Source organism: Amia ocellicauda, chromosome 9 (genome assembly GCF_036373705.1).
Source record: "Amia ocellicauda isolate fAmiCal2 chromosome 9, fAmiCal2.hap1, whole genome shotgun sequence".
NCBI lineage: Eukaryota > Metazoa > Chordata > Actinopteri > Amiiformes > Amiidae > Amia > Amia ocellicauda.
In genome coordinates, this window is record NC_089858.1 from 7,512,722 (window position 1) to 7,540,439 (window position 27,718).

A 27,718-nucleotide genomic window follows, 5' to 3' on the forward strand; every position below is an offset into this window, starting at 1 on the left:
ACACTAGACCTATTATTATCATGATTACCAAGGCAGCTCGTTGCATCAGACCCATATTTATGTGATACTGACAATGTTTTAGATGCACTATCTTTTCCACAACAGCAGCGCAAATTACGTTTTTGTGTGTTTGTTTCCTGAGCGTGAAAAACAACCCACCCAAAATGGATAATAACCAAACCGCTAAGAAAAAAACAAAACAAAACAAAACACTTAACCACCAAGGACAGACGAAAATCTGAATTCATAACTAAAATAAACTAGACCACAGTCAGCCTCTTCGCAAGTCAAGTCTTAACAAGCGAATGAATGAATTATAATGCTCAGATTTTTTTAAGAACTGCATCTTGCGGCGTCCCCAGCTGCATAACAGAGGACGCCGGGAGTTGTAGTTCTGCGTGCTTGGATCTGTGCTGCCAGTGCGCCTGTGTATGACAGAGAACGAACTACACTTCCCATAATTCTCCGCGCCCGGTTGCTCTGAGCTGCGCATGGTGACCATGGCGTTCCCTGGGACTATCTGACGCAGGTTACAGGAAAACAAACAGTGAAATAACTGAACTGCGCTCTGCATTCACATTGCTAGACCCGGATATTTTGAAAACTGAAAATGGGGTCTCGGATAAAGTAAGGGTCATTTATTCTAGCTTTTTCTGTACCGCAAAAAAAGATAAAAAAAAGAAATGCTATTCCCGGAATTCATGGAGTGACTGGCAAACACAAGGCCTCCCAATAATACGAGCTGGACTTGTTGCGACAGACCAGGGACGTGTTTACTGGACGCAATGTTTGTAAATGACAGCGCACTTTTGCGGTTGTTATCTAAAGTCGCACACCCTGCAGAGACGAGCGGACTGGGGTGCTCTGGACCCGTGTGGTGGCACTGGCTCGGGAGGGTGTGCAGAAACAGGGCTCGCCTTGCCTGGTTAAGCGGAGTCCTGTGTGCTGGTGTGCGTGGTGGAGGGTGGTAGTGTTTGAATGGGTTTATAGGAGAATATTACAGGCTATGTTGAGCTTTTCTATGGATAATTAACGTCAGTTAATGCCGTATCATGCAAAGACAGATGTTCGTGGAAAACACAGGGCTGGGGCCCCAGAATGGCAGCTGGCTACAGTGCATTAGATGGGGGAGAGGAGATAAAGTGACATGACATCTCTGTACATGCCACAGTGAGTGCTTTCTGATGGGGTTCAATAATGCTGGTTTAGGCCGTGGCAGAGCTGTTTGGTGCCTTTAATAGGAGTCATCTGAGGTTGGTGTGGAAAATAAAAGAGCAGGGTTGTGGCTAGACGTTACTACTTGGACATAAATAAAATGCAATGGCAGTAATAGACTCATATAGTGAAATCATATATATATATATATATATATATATATATATATATATATATAGTAAAGCATACTCATGATCCTTCACCACTGTAAGATACAGAGACCAACATCGTTTTCACACAAAATGTTTTTTTTTTCTATTGATTAATTATTTCTCAACATTCTTAGGTTGTAAACAGTTCACAGTGAAAAGCAAATGAGTGCACAGACAATACACTTGTCCTTCTTTCTCACTATATATATATATATATATATATATATATATATATATATATATATATATACACACACACACACACACACACACACACACATCTGCATGTGTGTGTTTTCACAATCAAATACAAATAAATAAAATCTGTATAGGCTGCTGTTGATTTTATGTAACCGCGCTTTTGAACCTTTACAATGTAGGCCTATTTAAATAACAAAGCAGTCTCATAAACACTGAAAACAATTCACTCTGTGGTCAAAGCTCAATGCAGCCTTTGCTGGTAGTTTTTGACTGTGAAGTAATGGAATCATTTCCTAAATTACTTTGACAATATATAATGGTTTGTCTTGTTATGATTATGTGGTTGATGGACTGTATTTACTTTCCAGATCTACAATGTAGTTTTGTTTTGTGTTACTGTAACCCGCCTGTCATAGGACAAGCCACTTTGACTTAAGGTGACAGATAATTTTTGTATTATTATTATTATTATAAGAACAATAATAAATATAATTTTAATTGGTTTTCCATGGTAATTGAGGCATTCACTTTTACAAATTAAGCTATAAAAAGTTACAAAATTAGTAAATTACGAAATTAGGTAACGCTGGAGTTGTTGGCCTGATTTTATCTTCATCTACAATGTAATTATTGTGCTGTGACCTGAAAATGGGTGTCACAGAACGGAAAACTTTTGGCACCTGTTACCTTCCTGTTATGTGACTGACAGACAGAGTAGAATTTCAAGCCTCACATTCCCTTGCATACAGTGTCAAAATAATTAGATAGATGTCTCTCGTGTCCGTGTGAAGAGGTATTTAGGCTAAATACAATGTATAGGTTATGTTCATGAAAGTGCTCTAATCATATGCCTACATCTACATATTCCGCCTTCACCTTTTGTTTACACCAATACTTTCACTATTACTAAGGAGCCTCAATTAAGAAAGGTTAATCTGTCTTTTTAAGTAAATACATAACACACTCCTGCAATAGATTGATCTAGCATTTGTATATTCAGATTAGTTGTTAATGTATAAAAGTAGCATTGTTGCAAACAGATTTATCGCAGCTTGCCAGTGGCTTACTCAGCTTTAAGCCACAAGAAGCTATCATGTGACTTGTACATGGTGTTATGAGTGTTTGTGACTCAGCTTTGAACTTATCTCAGATTCACAGTTAGTCTTTTAGAAACCTTCCATTGAGTTAATAACTTTTCCCCTTCATTTATTAATACCATTATTACTACTGATTAGACTATATTTTAAACTGTTAATGTTGTAAAACACTTTAATTATACAGCTTAAGATTATTAATGTTGAAAGTATTTCACATATTTAACCTTGTTACTTAACTTCCTCTCTTTTACACTGCTGCTGATTTTTTTTTTTTTTTAAAGGAAATTCAGGAAGGAGAAGCATTGCATTGCACCATGTGATATGTCAGTGGATTACCTATAGCAGAAACTACTGCCAACATTAGTATTCGTTTCATGCATTCACAGGTTTACAGGCTATTTTTTTGCATTCTACAAAAAGTGATTTATTTATTCCCTTCTGTGACGGTTAACTTAAAAACTAAATATGAATGGGGAGTGGTTAAACTATTCCAAAGATTGTCATATATTTAGATGATAGGCCGATATTGTGTGCCCGGGGGTCAAAGTTCATCCTTGATTAACTGTGAGACCTTAACCTTTTTTTTTATCTTTCAAATTTCTCCCACTGTGACAGACAAAACATTTAAAATCTAAAAAACGGATGAGTTAAAGTCATATTTAATATTTCATTTCTGACCATAAAACTAATTACATGTTTTAACAGCATGTTATATTTTCAGCTTTGTAAAAGGAATTTGTGTCATGTCGCTCATTTGTCATAGGATAAATACATTTCCGATAACTAAATTGTGTTAGTATGCATGGGATAATAATCCTTGTTCATCAGTGATTAATTATGGTATGCTTTTTTCAGGGACAGCCCAGAGACCACTTTTGAAGTATATGTAGAAGTGATGCACCCAGGGACAACAACTTCAGGTAAAAGCATTTTGGACAAAATTGAATGACTTTTCCCAAATTAGTTCAATATTATCCTATATGATGCATTCATGATGTTTCTTAACTGATAATGTAATTAGACAGGTGAATGGAGGTGTTTGTTTTGGGAAGACATTGATCTGATAGACACTTCCTTTTTTGTTTTATGTTTTTGTTCTTGTTTTTATATCCCTACCTGGCAGCATAATGATGTTCTGTAAATTATGAGAGATAAAGAAAACATCTGTTGTGTCATTTTAATTAATACAAAATATTTTACACATTTTATACAAGAATAGCAGCATACTTAGGGCTAGACCAAATGAAAAATTTGACACCCGCAAAATGTACAGTACAAACCTTTATGCTTCCTATCACGTTTTGATGTATAAGTAGAAAGTGGCTTTTGACAATAAGTTATGATTTCTCCTTTTGTGATTCTCAGGCAGTTCAAAGTTTTTGATTTTAGTCCTTAATTCAACTGGGTGATCAGTCACATTTCTGCAGCTGAGAGAGACAGTTTAACTGTAGAGTTTAGCCAATAATTCAGACATTTTATCTACTTCTCTTTCTTATGGGCAGGAGAGTTGTCAGGTCTAGGTGCGGTGTACAGCTGCATTTTGTCCATTGTTGCTGATAGTGCTGATTGTTTGCATTGCATATTTGGCTTTGGAATACTAAAGATACAATAATCCCAGACTAAAAACAAAAACACAGGGGTGTATTTTAATAAGGTCTGCTAGATCACTGGTTCTGGTTGGCGTGGTATTAAACAAAATATGATATTTCTCAAACAAGGGTTTTATTTTCCTCCCATTTCATATGGCATAACATTCTAATTATGTTTACTTAATTTTCCGTTCAGCTTGACAAAGAGGAATGATAAATATCCTTGCCATCATAGTTCCTATTTTACAAAGAATTTAGTTAGTTAATTCTTCCTTTACTTTGTCTGCTCTGTTTTTAAGATGCCATTTTAAACGAGAAAAAAGTTTTTCTATTTACACTTGACTGTTTGAGATTTGAGATGCTGTACTATGCTGTTCTAAATATAGCTGAGCTAAGACATTTCAGTGTACTTAACTTAACATTAGTAATTGTGCATTGTTGTCAAAGTGTATATTAACAGTGAGAGTTTAGCCTGAACATGGAAATGGATGAGTGAGTCTAAATTAAATGAGACTATTTTAACCTAGAAAATAGCTAATGTATGTGCTGTAGTTGCTTAATGAAGTCCATGCATTGCAGTTGAAATTGATGAATATAGAATAACATTTGTTATGGTTATGTGTATGTATTTATGTATACATGCATGCGTGTGTATGTATGTATGTATAATCAATACATTAATTGATTGTTATTTAAGAATAACTAAGAAACACATCAAATAACTTCAGATGAAAAAAAAACATGTTTAAATACAACAAGTTTTTCTGTTCCATTGAAATTTAAGCGTGTTTTCCCCTGGTAAGACACTAAAACTTGTTATGCCATAATAGTTGTTGTATTTCACTCCATTCCTGCTGAAGATCTTAAAATGCGTTCAGTAGTATGACCTGAAAGCACCACCTCCTTCTTTGCTTTCACATTCCTTATGTGATACATATCTTTCTTTTTATGCACAATAACTTATCAGACTTCAGATGCTTTTAAATACTCTGGACACCTTATGCTCTGTCTATGATGAAACTAATGGTGCACCATACTGTATAGGATGGTATTGTTTGTTTGTTGTTTGCAATAAAACATGGGGGTTGTGTATTTTATGTCCTAGAGTTATAGAAACAGCGAAGTTTTCACAACAAGGCGCTGCTTATGTCTCGGCACATTTCTAATTACCAGAATCAACGGCTTTAAATCTTTTGTTTCTAAAGAAACTGCAGAGGGCATGTACTGGCAGAAGAAAAAAGAAAAATGAGAGAATCCCTTGAAGCAGTAGTGTCAGGAGAACCTGTGATACTAACGATACATGGTTGGCTGTTGTATGGATCTCTTTGGAATTAGGATTCTTTTGTAAATTTATTAGGTGTTTTGGGTCTTAAATCTACAGACAACTGCATAAGAAAATATCTTGGGTTTCAGTCTATGCTGCATTGTAAATAAAGGTTTATTTATTTGTGTAGCCTAACTCCTTTCATTCTGTGTTGAGAGACCAGTTCTTGTTGTGAAAAAAATAAAATAAAATTCCCCTCAATAAAGGCACTGCGTTTTGAAAAGGAATTTTGTATCACTGTAAAATGATTGCATTTGTCAATTACCATTGTTTTAATATAGGCCTCCTTCACATTCTTTTTTTTTTTGTTTGTTTATTCTGCAAAATATAACATCATGGAAGAATACACCGCCACTTCATAAGAGACATTTATTTTGTGCTTTACCCAAATATAACATTTCCTCTCTGGATCTTTGAACCACGTTTCATATTGTAAATCACTCCGAATGAAAACAGTCTAATATTCCATTTAAAACTGCAATTTTTTTAAGAAGCAAAGCACTGCCATAAAATTACATCTGACAGCATGAAAAAAGGACTTGAGTCTGCGTGCCTCACTTTTAATGAGGACAGACAGAAAACAAAAATAAACAGGGTCATTCCATGTCAAATCAACATACCTAAGTAGCAGTTTAGCACACCTTGAAATACGTCTGAATTTTTATATAACTCATTACAATTTTTTTATAGTGTAAGCTCAACATTTACAGATTTCAGATGCATTTTGAGACTGGAGTAGGATCTCAGGATCTGATTGAGCCAGACATGATTTTGGTAGAATTGTATAGACCATTAATGGGTCCATGGAGTTATTAAATGACATCTTCATTTTTGTTTTACCTTTGTTTTCTTTTTGGCTGATATTGGCAGAGGAAGAGTATCTTCAAAATTGTTTTTGGAAGGTAGAATTAGGGCTTAGTTTATATAGTAAGAATTGGTTTAAATTCTGAATTTGGTATGATAGAGGTATGTATTCATGCAGCTAGACTCTTTCAATAGAGCAGATTTTGTAAGATGTTACATTACATTTTTTTAATGACCAAGGTGGGAAACATATTCTCAGCCTTTTTTCAATCATTATGGCAATTAGTGCAAATTCTCGAGATATTACAATAACTTATTGCTCAGTTCCCCATGCTCTGGCTTGACAGAAAGACAGATTTTCTAGACAGGTGTTAATTGTTTGCAAATTAATGATCTTTTTATGTTAGTGAATACCCTCCCTGTTAACTAAAGCAACCCTCAGTTTCTGCTTCTAATGCATACGGTCACTGTTTCTGAATTGTTGACCTATTTTTTTTTTTCTTTCTTCTTTATTATAGATTCCTTTGAAACTTAGGCTGTGTTCACACTGGGACCTCTTGGAGATTTTGGTGTAAACTTAGCAAAGCTCAATAAGTTTGGAGTGAAATGTGAACAGCATAGTCCACAGACCATGTCAATTACACCTAATGAGGTGGTTTTGGCTTGTTTAATGAACCTTAATGTGAACAAAAGCTGGACTTTGCACATTTGAAATGAGCTATATCCTACTTTTACATATACCGTTCAACTATACCTTCAGATGGAGAGATTTGGATCTGGATTTACTGAGTGCCTTAAATCACTACCTGTTGAGTGATGGTGCCAAAATAAATAAAATTGTGTTCCATTGCGAAAGGTGAAGTCCGCATCTGTGAATATCAATTGAAATATTTATACTTTCTTTCCTGTCTTTTGATCTAATAAGACGCACTGAATGTGGTTTACTTGATCCACTACGGGGCTGGGAATTAATTACATGAAACCACGAGTTCAGTTGACTGAACTGGTCCCTGTGAATGATACTGAAAATTCACAAGCATTTTAGTGCAATACATAATTCTCAATGGCATGAAATTAGTTTTGAAAGATGTATTTTAGTGTTTTTACTAAAATTGCGTAAAGAGACTCAAACCCAATTCTGACAGTAGCTGCACAAAATATTAAACAAAACTCTGGGCACTTGGAAGCTTTATTGTGAGCACTAATGAGCTCTGTCCAGCGAAACATAAAAGTACCAAAAGGAGAAGCTTTGGGGAAACTTTTCTTATGAATCTTTTCTTATAAATGATACAATAATATGGAGATGTACTGCTTTATTATTAAAATGTATGTAATTATTTTGATTGTATTTTTGTGTGTTAGACCTAGGTGTTTTACTTTGTTTTTTGAGAGGAACATCAGGTACCTGTGGAGGTAGACAACTATAGAAATATATTGTACACGCAGGTCTAAGCTACCTTTCAGTTTTGCCCTCAATGTGATTTGGTCAAGCAAAGTATCTTCGTGTATGTTGTGTAACAATATTTCTCTTAAAGATAAAAGAAAAAGATTACTTACATTCATGTTTAAATTGAACTGATTTAAGAATTGCAGAAAACTTTGAAGTGCTTTTCCGATCCTGTTGAAAATGCCTCTTGGGTGTTGGCTTCCTTTAAGAAGAGCACAGCTCATTAAAAAAAGTCTGTCATAAATAAGTCTAGGGGAACATCTTAAGTCCTGTCATTTAGTGATGAGAACAAGTTGTCTGTTAAACATAAACCTGTGACATTTACTGGAAAATTGAACAATTAATTTCTTTTAATGAGCAGTTGCCCCTTAATCTTTGACATGATTAATAAATACACCCATTATGCAAAGTTACTAATTGGCTCTTTACCTTGTGTGTGAATGAGGGATACATCGCACAGGAAGATGTTTCATGAAGAAATCAAAATAATAAATTGCAAGCACAGGAAGAGGAAATGTTTTGCTCAATCATATTTCAATTACCTTAAAGTATTTTTACCTGGAAACTATGATCTCCTGAAACAGTTATAGGAATGCAAATAACTTTTATACACACTTCTCTTCAAATTTGACTTAGTGGAAGCATACAAATGGTTCTTAACTAATGTAATGAAGTGTAAAATGTCCTCCTAGGCAATGACGGAATTTCTGTTGCTGATATCTTTTATATCAATTACTTATCTCAAAGTTCTTGTTTACAGTCCTTGCTTGACTAAGATAAAGTATCTGTATTTCTGTGGATATTTTCAGATAGGCTTGCTACCATACCTGTACAATGTAAGAAAGATGTCCCTGTTTGCTCTAAGTGTGGTTCACAAAGTAACTTTTCAGGGATCAAGAAGATGATACAATTTGTGTTTAGATCATACAACCCTCCCCGTATTGTTTTGACCTTTCTGTTTTAAACTGTAGATTAGGGGAATCATTAAACAGTACACCTCCAACCCACACAATATTCATGTTCTTTGAGACTGAGCATCCACTACTATCACATGATTAGTTCTGGAGAAGGGTTTCAGTATCTGTAGTCATTGATTAAAAGTTTTGCATCATAGACATAACAAAATAGTTTTAAAAGCTAGGAATATGTTGCATTTCGACTACAAAAATGTAATCACATGCATTTCATTTATATTGTTCAATTCATTCACTTGGATGTATAATTTATCAGATGCAATTTGGATCTTGAAGAAAGGGCACTGAGGTGGAAAGAGATATATGAAAGCTAAAAACTGAAAATATTTTGAGTTGTACAAGCAAGGCAGTGAGTTAGCATTATGAAGAATTATAACACATCCATGCTGTGGAAGGTCAAGGAATCTAAAAGTAAAAGCAGACATTAAACAGAACGATGATGCATTTGGAAAACTCTTGCAAGACATCAGAAGAAGGTTTAAAAGCTGTGGAATAAGTTAACTTTAAAGTACAGTAGAAATACATTTAAATTAAGAAGCACTGTTTCATAGGAAAGCAAGACACAAACGTGTATTGAAACTCAAAAATAAGAAGATGAATCTCTACCATGAAGACATTTCTAAAGTATTCCCCCCCTGCCCCCGAAACGAACAATATACACAAGATGTAAACAAAAACAAATTAGCACTTACGCTGAAGTTTTATGAATAACCATTGCAGCTGTTGATATACTGGTCAAGAGAAGATTATGGTTGCTATGATGTCAGGATATTTAAGAACATCATGTGTCCTGGAGTCCAGCTGTATTTTTCCAGTGTAGCCTTGAACCACGAGCGCACAGCCTAAATAAAGCATCCATTTTCAATGAGTTTAGTTAAAAAAAATATTTTCTGGCAATGTCACCACTAGGAATGTTATTTATTATTATTATCTCTACTTACATCTGAAGAATATAACATAGTCGAAATGTACTTTGTTTAATAGTGTAGACGTGTACACAATTTTTTTTTTATTATGATTTGTCAGCTATTTTGAGTATTGATATTATTTTCACATAGATTATTTAGCTACCTCGATATTATTTGCTTATCTCATTTAATTTGTAAACGTTCGCACCAAAACACATGTAATTTCCATCTAATTTAATTTGGCTGCTGACATAAAATAATCCTTGAACTGATTTCTCAATTGACTTAATTGGTTTAAAGCTTAAATTCTTCTGTGTGAGTTCCTCAGGGTCCTGGTATTGCTGCTCGTCTCCCTGCTCGTTTCATACAGATCAGACATTTTCAGTGGAAACTACCTTCGATAATGCGATTTGTCTTTTATGGTCAAAGCTATTTAATGCCAAATGAAAAGCACTTTTTAATAGTTTACCACTTTCTGCTACTGCTCAGTACTGCGGTCATGCTGCAACAGAGAGTTGAATTCTGAATGCATTTATGGAATAAGAAGAAAAAGTCCCAAGGCTTGTACTAAAGCACTAAAATATAATCTGATATAGGTGATATTTTATAGTTTGTCAAAATTCTATCATTCTCATTCATGTTGATTGTGTCCATAACGCAACAAATGAGCATTAACTCCAACTGACACAGAAATGTCCACTATAATTACACTATGGGAGGAATAGAACTAGATGACGCATAAGAAAGACCTCGGAGTCTATGTGGACTCCTCACTTTCTCCATCCAAACAATGTGGGGAAGCAATAAAAAAGGCAAACAGAGTGTTAGGGTATATTGTCAAAAATGTAGAATTGAGAACAAGGGCAGTGATGTTCAGACTGTACAATGCACTAGTTAGAGCTCATCTGGATACTGTGGACAGTTCTGGGCTCCACACTTGAAGAAAGATATCGCTGCTCTAGAGGCAGTTCAGAGGAGAGCAACCAGACTTATTCCAGGTCTGAAGGGAATGTCCTACTGAGAGACTGAGGACCTGAACCGTTTCACCCTGGAACAGAGGAGACTACGTGGGTACTTGATCCAAGTCTTCAAAATCATGAAGGGCATCGACCACATCAAACCAGAGGAGCTTTTCCAGATCAGCAGGGACACACGCACCCGGGGACACAAATGGAAATTGGGCTTCAAGGCATTCAAAACGGAAAACAGGAGACAATTCTTTACACAGAGAGTTGTCACAATCTGGAACCCCAGCGATGTGGTTGAAGCTGAAAATTTGGGAACATTTAAAATCAGACTGGATAGGATCCTTGGATCACTTATTATTATGGACACCAAACGAGCATGATGGGTCAAATGGCCTCCTCTTGACTGTAAACTTTCTTATGTTCTTAGAAGAATTATTGTCTTTGCTGATATTTTGTGTAAATCATGATTATTCCAGTTTGAAATGGTTGGCAAAGGATATGTGTGTTGATGACATTATGAAATGTCATGGAGTGGAATTGAGATGCATCTTTTTATCCATTCATTATTCTTCCAATGTCCATATTTTGCAGAAACAGGTCTTAAACGCATCACATAGGTGAGAATACAGGAGGTTTCAGATATTAAAGCAGTTCATGGGGCTGTGTTCCACATCCTGAAATAAATCTGCCATAAGAAAGATGTTCTCAACCCTGTGACTATGCTGTACATGCGCTCAGCGGGATCTGTATATACTGTATTAGCTTACAAACAGCTGCACCATTGTCATTGTCAACAAGACATAGAGCCTGTGCTTAACCTCTTAGTGACAGTGAATGAGACAGTAGATGCTGTAGAAAGCAAGGTTATTTTAAGCACCACTGGCTTAACACAACTGTTATTCCACCTGACACAGAGCTAGGGCTGTGCACTGAGGGGGGGACAGATGACAGTTTAGATGAGGATGGAAATGGTTTGGTGAAACCATGTAGGTATAAATGTTTTACTTTGAGATTGTTTTTTTTAATCCTGTATTTCGTGACTACTAAATGATGCGCCTTTTTTTGCCCATTTCTAGTTTTTTGGCTTGGATTCTTTTATAATATTTTTGTATTTTGAATTTTTATGGCATCAAATCTATAGCTTTATTAAGTGAATCTCATCGATTATATTATGAAAACAGCAGAGCAACGTCAAGTGAGGAAAGACTGAGAATAAACCCGGACAGTTCCAGAGCGCAGATTTATTTTGGTAATTTCAACATGTGAGTGATTTTGCTCAGAATCAACTTTTTAAAAATGCAGCTGTTAGTGTTGTGTCTCTCGAGGCTTGGGGAAGTTCATTGTTCTACATGGCTTACAGAGATGGCGGTAATTGCTATCAGGAATGCCATACCTCTCCGGTGATGCTAAAGGAACGGTGGCATCTATTTATGCTCATCCACAAAAATACTTATTGTTCTCGAGGGGTTATCTTTTCACTCCTTCCTGACTGGAGTGCATTTCTACTCTTGTATACTTCTATTCTCATCAAAGAAAATATGTAGCCTAGTTGTAAACTAAAAATGAGCCTCTTCTGAACTAATTTCATTCCTCCAGGATAATATAATTATTTCAAAATGACAGGGATGCATTTTCCAAATGTCCCACAAATAGAATGCAATTTGACTGTTTAGAGATTTTTTGTATGTATAATATTATGGGGGGTGCATATTCCTCATCATCGAAATGTGCCAATTATGGACAAAAAAGTGCAGTTCCTAGATCTTCAATTTCTACAAATAGTTTTCAAGATTAAAGCCATTCCAATGAATACAGACTGTGTGTGTAATAGAAAACAGGGGTGTGATACATTGTGTAATATTGTGTTTTGCCACACCATTCTTTGCTCTTGATAGAAGAAACACTGTAGTCTAAAATAAAGCTAATTGTGTCCATCTGAAGTTCTTAAGTCCTGATTTTAAAATACAAGCATTTTGTACAACAATAATTAAATACACATATGTGCATCAATGGGTACAAGAACAACAGGAAAGACTTCCACTTGTTTTGTTGCCACTTTTCTTTGACCAGTCAGCTGTTAGATTAATTCACCCAATTTTAATTACATTTTAAGGATACCTTGGGATCTGACAGGCTGTGGATGAGTCTTGCACTGTACTCTTTGTTTTGTTTGCTGTTTGGTGGGAATTTCTCTTTTGGCAAAGAAAAATAATGGTATTCTTTTTCTCCTCTTTTTCCTCCTTGTAAGAGCAATGGCCTTGTCAAACATCTGCTCCCTGGATTAGTTAAAGAAAACGAACATTGTATTATATCCTGAAGAGGCTTTACTGTAAGGCTCACCGCAAGTTTCCCTTTTCCTCTTTTCTCCTCCTAAATGTAGTACCGCGGTGAAAAGGAGGATAAATCTTTGTTAACAGGGAAACTATTAACTCTGGGGGAGTTAATCAGAGTCAGGGAAAAAGAGTTGGCATTTACATCTGAATTGGCTCAGAGTATATAGTGGACTCCTTTATCTTATTCATTGAAAAGGCTGGAAGCTTGGGGTTTAAATACTTCCTACTTTAATGTCATGGCACCGAGGAGTACGCAGTCTGATTTATGAAGTAAAGCTCGGTTTTACTCAGCTATGTTACTGATGAGTTTATTTGTTTTATTTTTGTTATAAAAAATGAATTGGCGTTGCTCAGGTGTAATGAAAATGATATATTTACATTTTTGTCCAAGTCGATTTTTTTATTTTTGTGTTTCGTGAATAAAGGCTAGCTCTGATTTTTCATGACTAAAGTAACTGATTAATAAGTAGTAATAAGCAGTGAACTTAGCAGAGTGTTGCAATCATATAATAAGCCATCCCCGCATATTCAGCTTGCACAACAAGATCTCTACTGCAGACTCGCATAGTTGAAGTAAAGTGCATTAAAACACGGTCTGTTCAAGACTGAATTATTGATGGTCTTGCTGGTTTCTTTAGCAATTGAATAGCCTAGATAATAAAAGATGATACCAATCATCCACATGTGAAATTGGATTTTTAACCTTTATTGCTTAAGTTAGCTAAGGGATAGAAGACTAACAAGTTTAAGCGGATATTGTTTATGAGGATATGTAAACATTTTTTATTAATTTCAACTTCTTTAGTTTTTAGGGTGTATTGTGTGCGAATTGAATACTAAAACAAAACAATGAATGACATTCAAAATTCACTTGATGCTGACATCGGAAACATTAATCCACATACCTAGTAGCTTTTTGTAATTTGGATTGTACTTTGTTTTCAGGACAACTTATTGAACATATGATGGGGAAGTATATCATTAGTACACCATTAAATACAATTTTATAGCATGATGTTCCTTTGCATCTTAATCTAACAGATCAGATAAATTGTAACAAACAACACTATGTTCTAACACTAATATGCATATAGGCAATACAACATTAAATGAGCTGCCACAGAGCAAATCAATGTCCCAGTCTACAGTTACTGACTATATTGAATATGCATAATTCTTAATTATTCTTTCTAAATAACACACATAGTGTCACTCGTGTGTTACAAGAAAGGAGAATTGTGCGATGCACTGGAAACAGTTGTTATTGGGGAATCTTTTATAAGATAAGTGATTTGTGCAACTTATTCGAAACCGATTAATTTCTTTCCATTCAGTGCTATTGCCTTTTAAATGTAGAAATGAGCCATTTTTCTTAAATTATCCAGGAGTTCAAAAGCACAGTAACAAGTTAGTTTTGGGCTTGTTTACTCTGTTAAACGCATGTTAGCAATACGCCCCCTGTTGTTTGTATTATAAAATATGCACCATTGCTTAGTACTGTGTTCCGAATTTGCATCTATTATTCTTTTTCTTTCTTTCTTTTTTTTGCAATCTGGTTTCCCTGGATAGGTTTAATACAATATACGTCATGTAATGTAGGTTGATCTCTATATAGATTATGCATAATGTATTTGTTACCTGGCTATTTTTAATCCTGTTTGCCTGAAACTGTTTGGAAGAGGAATTGGCTTGCTGTACAGTTGTGTGAAAGATCATTCAATACAGCTACAGACACACACACCATTCCAAAACTAATTGACTTGTGTTCAGTAAGTCAGGCTTGCATGAGGATGATATAAAAGGGGCTATATTCGAAATCAGTATGCACCACTGATGACCCCCCCCACCCAATTTGCAGTGTGTGAGTCAAAAAGTCCCCTTTCTTAATGTTATTCTTTTCAGAATGGTTGACTAACCTTGTAGTGCTTAAATAGGTTAGTTTTACTTGCACTATTGATTCTGTGTTTGTAGACAACACAGTATATAACATTAGGAAGCACAGCAGCAGCAGCTTATACTGGTTTCAGAGCAATCAAAGAGAACATATTTGTTGCATTTATTTCCATCCCCTTTCTGACCCTAACCCCCTTGGGAGTCTTGACCCACAGTTTGAGACATGCTGCCCTACATAAATGTAACAAACACTAATTAAGTGTCTTGCGTCTTATTTTAGATGCGAAAGCCAAGTCCAGCCGCCCAGACTTTGGACGCGCATCTGTCTCTTATACAGACAGACGAAGAGTAATGTCTTACCATTGTCTTTACGTATTCTGCAAATATCATTGGATATTTTGGCTGATGCCCTATAGTATTCATGTGACAGCACCAGTGCGCAGTAACATTACTATTCCACTTATTTCAGGAAAACAATTCAAGTTGTTGATGTCTTTTTATTAAGATATCAGAATTTGTTTTCCAAGCTTCTGTGTTGCAACTCCAGTTACGTCCAGTAAACGCCGAAAACAAAACGTCCTGCTCCCAACTGACCGCTCTGAAGAGTCTTTCTAACATTGTGTGAACCACAGTGAGGAAACCCACAAAGAATCTGGTTTTCGGTGGTACCAAACAGCGTCAAACAACAACTCGGATCCTGGGTTTGGCCTGTTAACACCCATTTTATTTCACAGTGCTGCTTTTCTCCATGCAGGGACCAAGAGCTTATGCTGTAACACAACATTCGGGCTGGCCCTTCACCCAGACTCCCCCTCCCCCGGCCCGTGTTTTGTTTGCAAGGCGAGGTTACTTCAGCTGGAAGATTGCGCTTATTTGCTCTTGATCATTTATTGAGCAGAATGAGAGAAAGTAAATCTGATGTGGAAATGTAGTCTTAGTGGGATTTACCAATTTGAAAAAGGCCTTTTCACTTGTTTTGTTGGTTTATCCCTAAACCCCTATTTCACCCCCCTCTATGAAAGCTTTTGACATCTTCATCAAGTTCACAGTGGGCCGGCATTGTTTGCTCTCGCTTGAAAGCCTGATGAGATTTTGCCCTCGTAGTTCAGTGGCACAAGGACAGGACTTTGCCATGGCAAGGGTGTTTTTTTATTCCCCCCCCTTTTCTTTTTTTGGGGGTGGGGGGGGGGGATAACCACAATATGGTCATTGTATGGCAGTGAATAATTGTGGCCACTCTCAGTATAACCCGCTCTCAGGCTTTGACTGTGAACCAATTCTTTTCTTTAGTGTGAAAAGAGACTAATCCATGTAAATACAGCCCACAGAATAAAGCTTTACAGAGAAGGGGAAAGATTGCTAAGCAGGAGGCTAGGGGTCAGCAATTTAACCTTTGACCTAACAAATAAGAAGCATGAAAGTTCCAGAATTAGTTTACAAAGACAGGCTCCCGCGGCCTATCACTTTTTCTTTTGTTTGTCTATGGTAAGGGCTTGATTGACAGATACTACTTTTAAAGGGGGTGAATGTAAAATAATATGGTTTATAGCCTAACACTGTACTTCCTGTTACAGCGTGTGCTTTTTGTTTTGTTCATGGACTGTTTCCATTGATTACTCTGAAATTAAACAACTTTGAGTATTGTTCTAGATAGATTTTATCTAAAGAAATATAATAACGAGAATTTAACTTTTTGTTTTGTTCATGCATACATTACATCTAATGAACATCTGGCAATATATAGTACAATCTATTCAATTTGCTCCTGAACTAAGAGTCCAGAGGATATTTGCTTAGTTTACATAAGGAGTTCCAATAGATGCTTCTATATATAGTATATTTAGTCTTACCTTAACAATTCATAGCTTGACTTATTCTATTTTACTCGAAATATGGAGGAATACTGTATTGAGTTAAGTAAAAAAAAATTGTTTGGAAGTTTTATTTAGCACATTTTCTATACCTTCGACAAAAAGAGAGCTCTGAACATAGCCTTTTAGCTAAGGGTCTTCATATTTTAGCAATTAATTCAGTACCTGGCTTTGCTTTTTGGAAATCATGCATGCTTAATCTCATAAAAGGATTATTCCAGTAACATTTCCCCCTCTCTGTCAATTTTCTAACTCTGTAACTGCCTGCATTTCGAGCAGTGAAAAAAAAAAAAAAACAGTTCCACACAGAACTGGTACCTGGAATTTCGAAGTGAAAATAATTCCTCATCACATAAAGATTCATGACATTGAACGAGACACCCCTTCCATGTCAGCCTTCCAGGTTAATGCAAACCTTAACAGACGTTCAAAATGTAACTGCAGTGCTTTGAAGAGCACTGGAACGCAAGGACACCATTAAATGACCTGATATAACCCAGGCCTTGGTGTCTTTCATTGCTTCCTTCCTGCCTTCAGAATCCTTTATTGTTTCCTCTCTTCTACCACCTTATTGCTTCTTGATCCTCTGATCTTACTCTGCTTAACTCCGAATTACAGGTTTTTGGTGATGGCTTTCCTTAGACATTACCTTCCACTCAATGAGCTTGATTTCTTATGGATTTTGTATGCATTTAACTAGAGTATTCTCCATTCATATATATATATATATATATATATATATATGTAGGCCTATATATTTGTAATCAAGTTAAGTTTGCTTGTGATGAACTCTGCTGAGGGAAATGTTTGCCTTAGAGCCGAATCCTTGTTTTCCAGTTAACTCTTTTTATTTGGTCTGTTTGCTCGTAACAGAGCTACTTTGACTGGAAAGTCATATGCAAGGCAGTAAGACTTTGGAGTCATTGGCAGCTTTTTCTCATTATCACAACCTCTTGTGGAATATCCCATTTCCATTTGTTGATGTAGAAATGTCAATGTGGAGTATCGTGGTGGAAACTGTCCTGCGTCACAGAAAATACTAATAACACAAAATCATTGTGTAAAAATCATTGTAATCAAAATGGTCTGCATATCAAGAAACAGTGACTTAACACACTTGAAAAGATGTGAAATAGATTATCAAATGTTAGGGACTGATGAGTCACACCCACTTACTGCGAAAAAAAAACCATTAACAAAATAAATCTAGAAAAACATTATGCATATTGACAGTTATTACATGATCAGATCTGTCGTGTCCGATGAGTGATCAACTTGTTAAACATGCCAGTGCTTTCATAGTGCTACAAGCAATACTTGTGTTACATTAGACGGAAGGTAGGCTTGAGCTTTTGCAATATTAATACATTAATAGGTAAAATAGACATCTAAGTGTTTGAGTCACGTTATCTTAATGATAATATTCAGAATAAACTAAGATATATAAAAAAACATGTTTGGTATTAAAAATTAGTGTTTTTTAGGATAATTATTACAATATTAAAGTTGAAGGCATTATATCGGTATAAAGCAATAATTTGTGTGTTGGGATTTCATCTTCCAGGATGGGGTTAGAATGAAACCAAATGACGTGCGTAACACTTAAAATTCAGGAACAGCTGTCAGGATTTGTCGGATTAATCAGCGCTCCTTGGGAAGAAACTGAAGGAACTGCTTCACCTGGCAAAAGACTAAAGAAATTCCACAAATTGGCCCATGTTCCCAGGTCTTATTTGTTGGTCCTAATCAAATGCAAAACAGTTTCTAATTCAAATAGTAATTTTCACTTGATTCCGTAATTGGTATAATCTGACAACTAATACAAAGGGAAATAAGTGCATTACATCATCCCAATCAAATCTGCATTCTTGAAAGACTGTCTAAAAGTAATAATACATACATTATATTAATTAATGTATATAGTCTATAAATAGATGTAGTAAATTATGAATTCTATAGACCTATGTATTTTTTTTTCTTCCTTTAACAGAAGGGTGTGTTATTCCAAGTTAGTACCATAGGACTAGTTATGTAGTAAAACAGCATAATGTTGGCATTCTTTTATATATTTGTGTCAGACTTCAGCTCATTAGAGTGACTGCTGGAGTACAAAGTCAAAACTGGTAATTTGAGTTTGAAAATGTGCATTAATGTTGTTCGAACCTTGAGGTGTGTGTTTGTTCGTGTGAGTGGGTAGTTCTTTCCCCTTTAATGTATTTGCAGTTTAAATTACACAGAACATTATTTTTTTAATTATACCAACGCTATCCTCAGAGATCATTTGCCACAGTGCACCAGCGCACCCCCCCCTTCACGCATCCTATTAAATGTGGACCACGGGATTCTGTTTATACCTTTTATACAGAGCACAATTAAAATGTAGAAAGATCAAAAAGATATTGAAGCTTTAGTGTGGTGTAATATTAAAAAAAATGCAGATTCTGTTATTGATGGCTGCCTGTTTGGAAATCATTAGGGGAGGCGAGGTAATCGTTAAAGCTGCCTCAGCATTTAGTTTCATTTCATCTTTTCTTTCCCTCTTTTTTTGTAAAGGGTCTTTTAGTTGAGTATCAAGACTTTGATGTGGAGAGAATGCTATCTCGATGCTTTTTTTTTTCCTTCCTCTTAAACAAAAAAAAGGAAAAATTCCCCATTGGTTATCTTGTGATTTGTCTTGAGTTAGTGTGTTAGTTTCATCTTAGTAGCCCTTCGCACTGGCACTTACTGGGGTGCGAAATGAAGTGAATTACCGATTCTGTCAAGGTGTATTCATTTCAATTCTCACTCATTATCCCTGTCAGATGGGTGTTAAATTATATGCTCTTGAACACTTCTTGTTCGCATTTACAAGGCATAAGTTATTAGGCGTACCCAGTCTGCATATAGTTGTCTGCCAGTTTTCACAGTCAGGAATGTCAACTTTTTTCCCACTCTTTCTAACAAGGAGAGAAACACTGAAAATAAATGTAAAGCCAAACTGGACCCTTGTGTGTACTTGTTGTGGTGGTTGTTATCACAGTGAAATTTGCATGTTTTATGACTCAGGAGAGTAAGTGTTCAGCTTCAAAACAGTCTGTGTTCCCTCTACTAACTAAGGGCACTGCAAAAAAAGAATCCCCTTGCATAAACATCATTATTGGTATATTATTTATTTATTTTTGTGAAAGGAAAAATCAAGAGCTGAAGATCATTTGTTCCAGGAAAGGAAAAAGACAATTCAACAAATTACAATTGCCAAGGTTCTCTTTATGCCTAAAAATTGCTTTTTCATAACTAAAAGGAAACTGATGAAAAGGGTCCAGTACATCAAAGAGGTTTTCCAACTGACTGAAAGGTTAGAAGTTTAGCCTGAACACAGGTTACCTTTTCCTTTTGAGTTAGATACTCATTATCTTCTAATTTTAATCAGATTCGCCCTAAATTAGTATAGCTTTTTATAGTAGTTTAAAGTTAAGCTTCAAGGACACATAACTTTGCTTCAATGCTTAGCTGATGGTTATAGTGTAGCTCAACTGCAGCCCATAGGCAGGGTAAGTGCAAGCTAGAACTACACTGCTGCTGTTTTCTGTTTATTATGTAGAAATATTTGATTTAAATTCCTGCAAACAAACAAAGCAAAGGATAGCAGTCTGCGAATCACAATACTTGAGATAGACTCATGCATGTGTTCAGACGTAATTTGCTAGGTATTTAACTGGTAATTATTTTAATGGATTTTACATTAAATGTGCTATATCAGCAAATGCTGGCTGAACAGCAACAACACCAACAAACACAGCTTCTGTATTTTTAGCTACCTGTTCTGTTTACATCTCTCATTTCTAGGACTTGAATATACTGTCAAAGACTAAAGTATTGGTCCTCTAACATGAAGTATGGAAAATGAACAGGGAATAAATGTCAGAATTCCATTCTTACATAAAATATGAATTAAAACATTCTTCTTTATCTTTTGATATTATGTCCCCACATTCAAAACTAGTTTGAATATTCTTAGGTAGGGTTGTCACGATACTAGAATTTTGAACTTCGATACGATACCAGTTCAATTTCACGATACTTGATAACAATTCAATACCACGCCAAAAAAATTAAATCTGTGCACACGTTCCTTTCATAAAGATACACAATCTTCACTCCAGATCAAACAGACATGTCGATGTTTCACATTGTTGAAATGCAATCTGTGGTAAATGCACTGCAGTGTTGAAAAGCGCGTTCCTGTATTGATGTGTGCAGCTGTATACACAGTCAACCCATTTCAAAGCGCTATCACATTATTATTATTTATTTCTTAGCATTGCATGTTATATTTTAATGTTATGCTATTTTTATAACTGGTTGTTTGTTTTTTAATTGTATGTTTGCTAGCATAGGTGCATACCAATTTCTATGCCAGTTTACAGTTTGTTTGTTCATGTTTATGTAGCCTATCTGTGCTCGTTTAGAAAAAATAAGAAAAATACTTACATTTCCAATGTGAATGCAGTGTTGCTGCCGTGCAAATGTTGTGTGATGTACAAATATTAAGTTTAATCCAACTGTTTATTTTTCATTTTCGTCACACAGATATTTTATAAAGGAGAGACACATTTTGCGGGTGCAGTGGTTGTATTTAATCCGAAATCACGGCAGTTCTAGTGTTAGGAACTCATCAAATGTAATCAGTCCAATCAATACCAAATTCAACAAAAATACTACAGAAATGCGGTGCAATGTCTCGGCGAATTGTGATAATCCAGTCTTTCCTTTTGTCTACTTGAAATCTGTGAAATGACAGCTTTATATCTGTCATAAAGGGAATCCCTCACACGGCCAGTAACACCACAGTGATACATGTTTGTTTATCGCACTTCCGGAACTGATGCTTTCAGAGCCTCGTTTTCGCTGGGACTGGAATATGGTCCATTGGTTACAACATCGGCTGTCTCTTTGTTTCCACTTGAGGTGTATTACGTAACTTTGCGTTATACAAGTACAATGCTCTGATACTTCGATATTACCGAATGCATAGCTCAGAACCGTTTCTGAAATTCGGGTAGTATCAAAGTATCTGTGTTTTTGACAACCCTATTTTGAGGAGATATTCCTGCTCCAGAGTAGTACTCAATGTTGAGCACTGATTTTAGGGTTTTTGTCAGTAATCATACTCTGTAGCTTCCCTTTAATTTTAAATTCATATATTTTATTAATTTGTAAAATGCAGCTTCACTCAATATTCAAGCACCTGGTAAGTAAATAGAGCAGTTACAGAGCAGTTATGTTGGCTCATAATTAAATCTGCGTTTAAGAATGTTCTTGGTGAAGCAATCATCGTCTTAGACAACTGGACTGTGTTCAGATCTGAATTCAGTCACAAGCCAATCCAGTTTCTAATCGCAGGTGAGCCCCTGGATCATCAGTATATACATTAGGAGTCTTTCTTAGGAGTGGCATAACTGGAATTCACTGAGCTGGTACGATAGCGCTGTGGCATTTGTTGCCAGTGGGCACGTTTACTCCACATGTAACAGTTTTGCAAATGAAAACAAAACTCGGATAACAAATAACTGATGTAGCACTAAGTGGAGCTTGTCGGGTTGTGGGAGATGCAAGGGGTTAAATTGTAGCTCTACGATTAAGCCTCTGAAGACAAAGTTGTGTAATATTCTGTTAGAGTGGTATTTAAATCTGCTCGATCCCAATCAGAGGCTGGCACCAGTATACTCATACATGGTGAGCAGCAAAAGCTGGCTAATCCCATCTGAGAAATTCCTTTTCAGTTAACTGTAGGTGCTGTACCCCTATTGGTTACAGCATGCCAAAATTCAGGACTTTAAATATTAGATAACGCATTATACTCAAATTATACTTTTCATGTTAATTAAAGACAGTGATGTGTGTGCATAACTGTATGGCTTAGATAAAGCAATTGAATTAGTATGTTATGAATACTATCTATCTTTCCACTCAGTTGTGAACTTAAGAGTATAAAATAAATGTGTGTATATATATTCTCTTTTTCATTACCCATACTATACAGTGAGCAAAACAAAGATGTTTATACACCGATCGGCCATAACATTATGACCACCTGCCTAATATTGTGTAGGTCCCCTTTTGCCGCCAAAACAGCCCTGACCCGTCGAGGCATGGACTCCACTAGACCTCTGAAGGTGTGCTGTGGTATCTGGCACCAAGACATTAGCAGCAGATCCTTTAAGTCCTGTAAGTTGTGAGGTGGGGCCTCCATGGATCGGACTTGTTTGTCCAGCACATCCCACAGATGCTCGATTGGATTGAGATCTGGGGAATTTGGAGGCCAAGTCAACACCTTGAACTTGTGATTCATCAGACCAGTCCACCTTCTTTCATTGCTCCGTGGTCCAGTTCTGATGCTCACGTGCCCATTGTAGGCACTTTCGGCAGTGGACAGGGGTCAGCATGGGCACCCTGACTGGTCTGCGGCTACGCAGCCCCATACGCAACAAACTGCAATGCACTGTGTGTTCTGACACCTTTCTATCAGCATTCACTTTTTCAGCAATTTGAGATACAGTAGCTCGTCTGTTGGATCGGACGACACGGGCCAGCCTTCGCTCCCCACGTATATCAATGAGCCTTGGCTGCCCATGACCCTGTCGCCGGTTCACTGCTTTTCCTTCCTTGGACCACTTTTGATAGGTACTGACCACTGCAGACCGGGAACACCCCACAAGAGCTGCAGTTTTGGAGATGCTCTGACCCAGTCGTCTAGCCATCACAATTTGGTCCTTGTCAAAGCCGCTCAGATCCTTACGCTTCCCATTTTTCCTGCTTCTGACACATCAACTTTGAGGACAAAATGTTCACTTGTTGCCTAATATATCCCACCCACTGACAGGTGCCATGATAACAAGATTATCAGTGTTATTCACGTCACCTGTCAGTGGTCATAATGTTATGGCTGATCGGTGTATATAAAAGCAATGTAATAGCACTATTTGTCTGTTCATATCAATGAGTTTAACAGTGACCTCCACTACAACATATATTTTTGCTGTTACATTAGATGAGTTACATGAGTTATTATTCTCATTTAAGTAAAATTTGCCTCTTATTCTCGTGTGGATTGAAGCAGGTTTGGGTGCACACAAAATCCTTCAAGATTACAAGAGCTTTCTCCTGATTCTGTAACTATTCTGTTCAATTCTGGCATGTGATAGCACTGACCGATCTTTTTATTCTTTGGCAGCTCTTTTATTGACTAAATCCTTTTTGTATCCCATGAGCCCATGACCACCAGAAATATTTGTACTCAAATGCCCTACAGTTGTACAAGGGTCTTTACAGTCTGTGAAGAGGGAATGGATTGGCAGGTGGTAATAGAGACATCAGCATTCTTGACGGTCACCACAAGACTGGCGATGTAGGCCTCTAGTCTCTCTTCAACAAAACAAAATCGTCTTGTGGATTTATCATAACGTGAGAAGTGGCCCTGGTCTTTTGATGGCCTGGTCTAAATCATGTTTGTTGTCTCCTTGTCAATTATGAATCCTTATTCTTTCAAAACTTCTACGCCACTGTTATCTCTTATAAAAGGTCAGATTTTTTAGCGGAAGGCATTACAACATGCATTGTAGGTGTAAAATATAATTGAAAGAGTCCCTCAATGATGTTGATAATGGTTTGACTTAACTCCCCAAAAAACAATTTTGTAGACTTTACATTTTTACAGGATCAATATCAACATTTCCCTCTACTGTATTAAAAGTGTGTATCCCCAGGAGCAGGGCCAGGAAGGGTTGTGATGTAGCCTGCTGTGCAACTGATTGTCTTCAGTTTTTAAATTAGAACTGGACTGGCTGCTATTAATGCCATGTTTTTTTTATTTCAAGATGGTTTTAGCAGAAATCTAGAGCACGTTGATTTAAAAATAATAGGAGGTGTTTCCTTGCAAAAGGAGTTCTGACTGCTGGGAAGCTGGTACCGAGCCATATTGTCATTCACTGGGATTGTGGAAGAACCTGCTGGGAGAGGGTCTTAAATCATGCACTTCTCAATACAATTTGCAGGCTACTTGTAAGCTGCACTACTTGGCCCAAGTGCAGATCGCTTCAGTACAACAACAATGATGTGTATGTTTATGTGTATGTGTATATCTTTGTTTGAGTGAGTGTGTGGTAGCGATTATCTTAAAGGGATATGATGGAGTACGTAATAGCTGATTTGTGCATAAAGCTATTGAGTTTGTCAGTCTATCTAGCTTTCTGTATTTCTGGAACCCTTGACTTTATTAATTCACTAATGATGTTAGACAGCACTCTAGTGTTGCAGGGCATTCATGCACTCCAGCACACATGGAAGTGGGAACTGAACTTTTTAAAGTATCAGATTTCATACTGAATATAACAATTAATAACGTATTAAGATGTATTTCTGCAGAATGTATTATATCATCTTAAGCAATGGATGGATGAAGGTCTTCCCGTCTTTGGGGGCGGGGGGGGGAGTTTGTGGCCATGACACTATTGTCCAGAGGGGTTGTGAGAATAAGGAAGTATTCTTGAACTCAACCCCATGGTATGAACAACATAGGAACCATGCAACTGGGTGTGAATTGGTTTCAAATTTTTGGCAGAACGTAATTGATTAAAAGATGGAAAAAATGGTGTTATAATCGTGGTCATTTTTAATGTAAAATATCAAATCTTACATTATCAAAACCTCTGTATGCTTTGTGCTGCTGCTCTGAAACCTTGATTGCCTGCCAGCATATTACAATAAATAAATACATAAAATGTTTAGGATTTCTACCAGCATTTCCTCTCCAATCCCTTTGCTAATCAATCCTGTATTTGTTGTTGCTGGTTTGTGTACTGTACATGTGATTCTACCACTGGAAAGCTCCTGTCTACTTTTTAAAGGAAAGTAGGGACCTCTGTGGAAGGGTTGCGCTGTGTGTTTAACGTGAGGGATGGCAGATGTGCTTAGAATGATTTTCAGCAACAAGAGTAGTGATTTTGTTTTCGAGCCTTTTCAAAGGATTTCTGCTGGCAGGTCCTAATAGGAAGTGATGTGAAAATGTGTCTTAAACGTGTTGGATGCTAATAATGTAGTTTGTATCGAGTACAGCTCGGTATAATATCTGCTACTAGCTGGGTTCTCTGTAGACACATGCTTGGGACGATGTTTAGCCTGCAATACATGTCTGTGGGTTGTATCTTTTCTTTGAGGCATGGATTTATTCTCTTACATTTTAGATGAGGCATACACTCTAAAATAATCCCAAACTATGTTTTTTTTTTTTTTTGATAACTTGTAATTTTATGGTCGATGTAGCTCAATGTGTTTTAAAATAAGGTTTTAGATTGTGCCGGTACCACTGTAATTTAATGTAATGTTACATGTGGAGTTGTGAGTGGATTTGTTCCCTTTGTTGTTGGCTGGGTCTCTGTTGTGTTTAATACATCCTTATTGTGAAAGAATGTACTCTAGGAACTTTCTGCCCATTTCCTTCTGTCTGCAGACATATTATTTTGCACCATATGCCATTATCCTTTCAGGATTACAGTGTTTTAATTAGAACACCATATTCAGATAAATGCAAACCCTGTAATAGCACTCTTTTGTTATTTACATCTCAGATTATTTTCAGTAATCATGTAAAATTGATTCAAACACATAACTAGCATAATGGAGAGCCCTATTTTGGTTTCCTATCATAAGTAGCAAGACTGCATTTTTCCTGCCACATTTTTAAAACCTTGATTAAATCAGGTACAATACCGAGTGATTCTTTAGCTGAAGATGTTATTTCGGGATGCATCTTATTAACTTGGTGGCAAAATATGTCATTTTAGAAGGGAAGGATGTAATTATAAAAATCTAAGACAGATTTGCTTTCTAGCTGAGGAGTAAGGTTTTTTCCTTGATTTTTTTTTTTTTTCTATTTGTATTTTTTGTGAATCTGCAGAGTGGGATTTAAGGCCCCAGTAGTGAAAATAACAACTGTCTGTTGAATGTAATGTTTTAGAGCTTCAGAATTCATATCTACCTTTCACATCTTCCCGTACACAACTTTGTGGCATATGTTCAACGCTGAGTAACATGATATTCTCCAAAGGCTTCTTCTTGTAAGGTTTCACTTGTAGGATTATACTCAAGGTCTCCGGCTGTTTTAAATAATAAAAAAGCAAACACGTTGTCATAGAGCTACTAGGAAGCATTGAATCTGAAGTTTTTATTTAAAGTGACAAGAGGAAATACATAAACAGGTCTGGGATTTGGTAGTCACTCCAAAAGAACAGCTGATATAGTTTAGTGTGCTTAAAGCACCAGCTTCCCTTTGTAATATCCTGTCTGACATTTCATTTTATCCTGTGTTCTTCAGTTCACGCTTTAGGAACTGCAAAGTTCAAAGCAGCTTTATGATTTCAGTCTTAGAAATTAAATGAAGAAACTTCTTCTGTTTTCCCTTTTTCCCTCTCGTTTTGAAGCATTCTTTTGGGATTTTCTCCACAGTCTATTCAGCTTTGAGAATTGGCTTTTCATAAATTTCCACTTTTCAATGCTGAAAAAATCCTATTAAACAAACTTTTAAAAGTTACATAGCCGTGTGAACAATTTCTCTGTTCCTAATAGTCATACATCAAACAAAATGTAAAATTTGTCAAATAATGTTTTGTGATAATTAAAAAAAAAACAACTATTTTTCAACATACATATAGTCAGATCTGATCTCAAAATATTTGCAGAATACAAAACATTGACAAATATTAATATTGATTTTTAGTAATAAAATTAAAGGTATTGCAAAAGTACATTTATCATAGTTATCTTCTTGACATTTCTTTTTTTTTTTTTTTTTTTGTCCCCTTTCTCCCTGTAAATATATGTGGAAAGCAAGTTCTTTGAGTTGAATAAAACAAAGCTAATTTATGAAGATCAATTGTTAGGTTTGCAATCAGTTCTCTGCAAGATG

The 27,718-nt window shown here is 36.2% G+C and overlaps 1 protein-coding gene across 4 annotated transcripts in view; it reads left to right on the forward strand.

Annotated features, from left to right (window-relative positions):
* The first annotated feature begins 479 nt into the window (after positions 1-479).
* Positions 480-27,718, forward strand: part of dennd1a (DENN/MADD domain containing 1A) — a 218,943-nt gene continuing 191,704 nt past the window's right edge. For all 4 annotated transcript variants that reach the window (XM_066712922.1, XM_066712924.1, XM_066712923.1 and 1 more), the window contains exons 1-2: positions 480-627; positions 3,521-3,585. In XM_066712922.1, the coding sequence (XP_066569019.1) occupies positions 611-627; positions 3,521-3,585 (82 nt within the window). In that variant the 5' untranslated portion in view covers positions 480-610. The remainder of the gene's footprint in view (positions 628-3,520; positions 3,586-27,718) is intronic.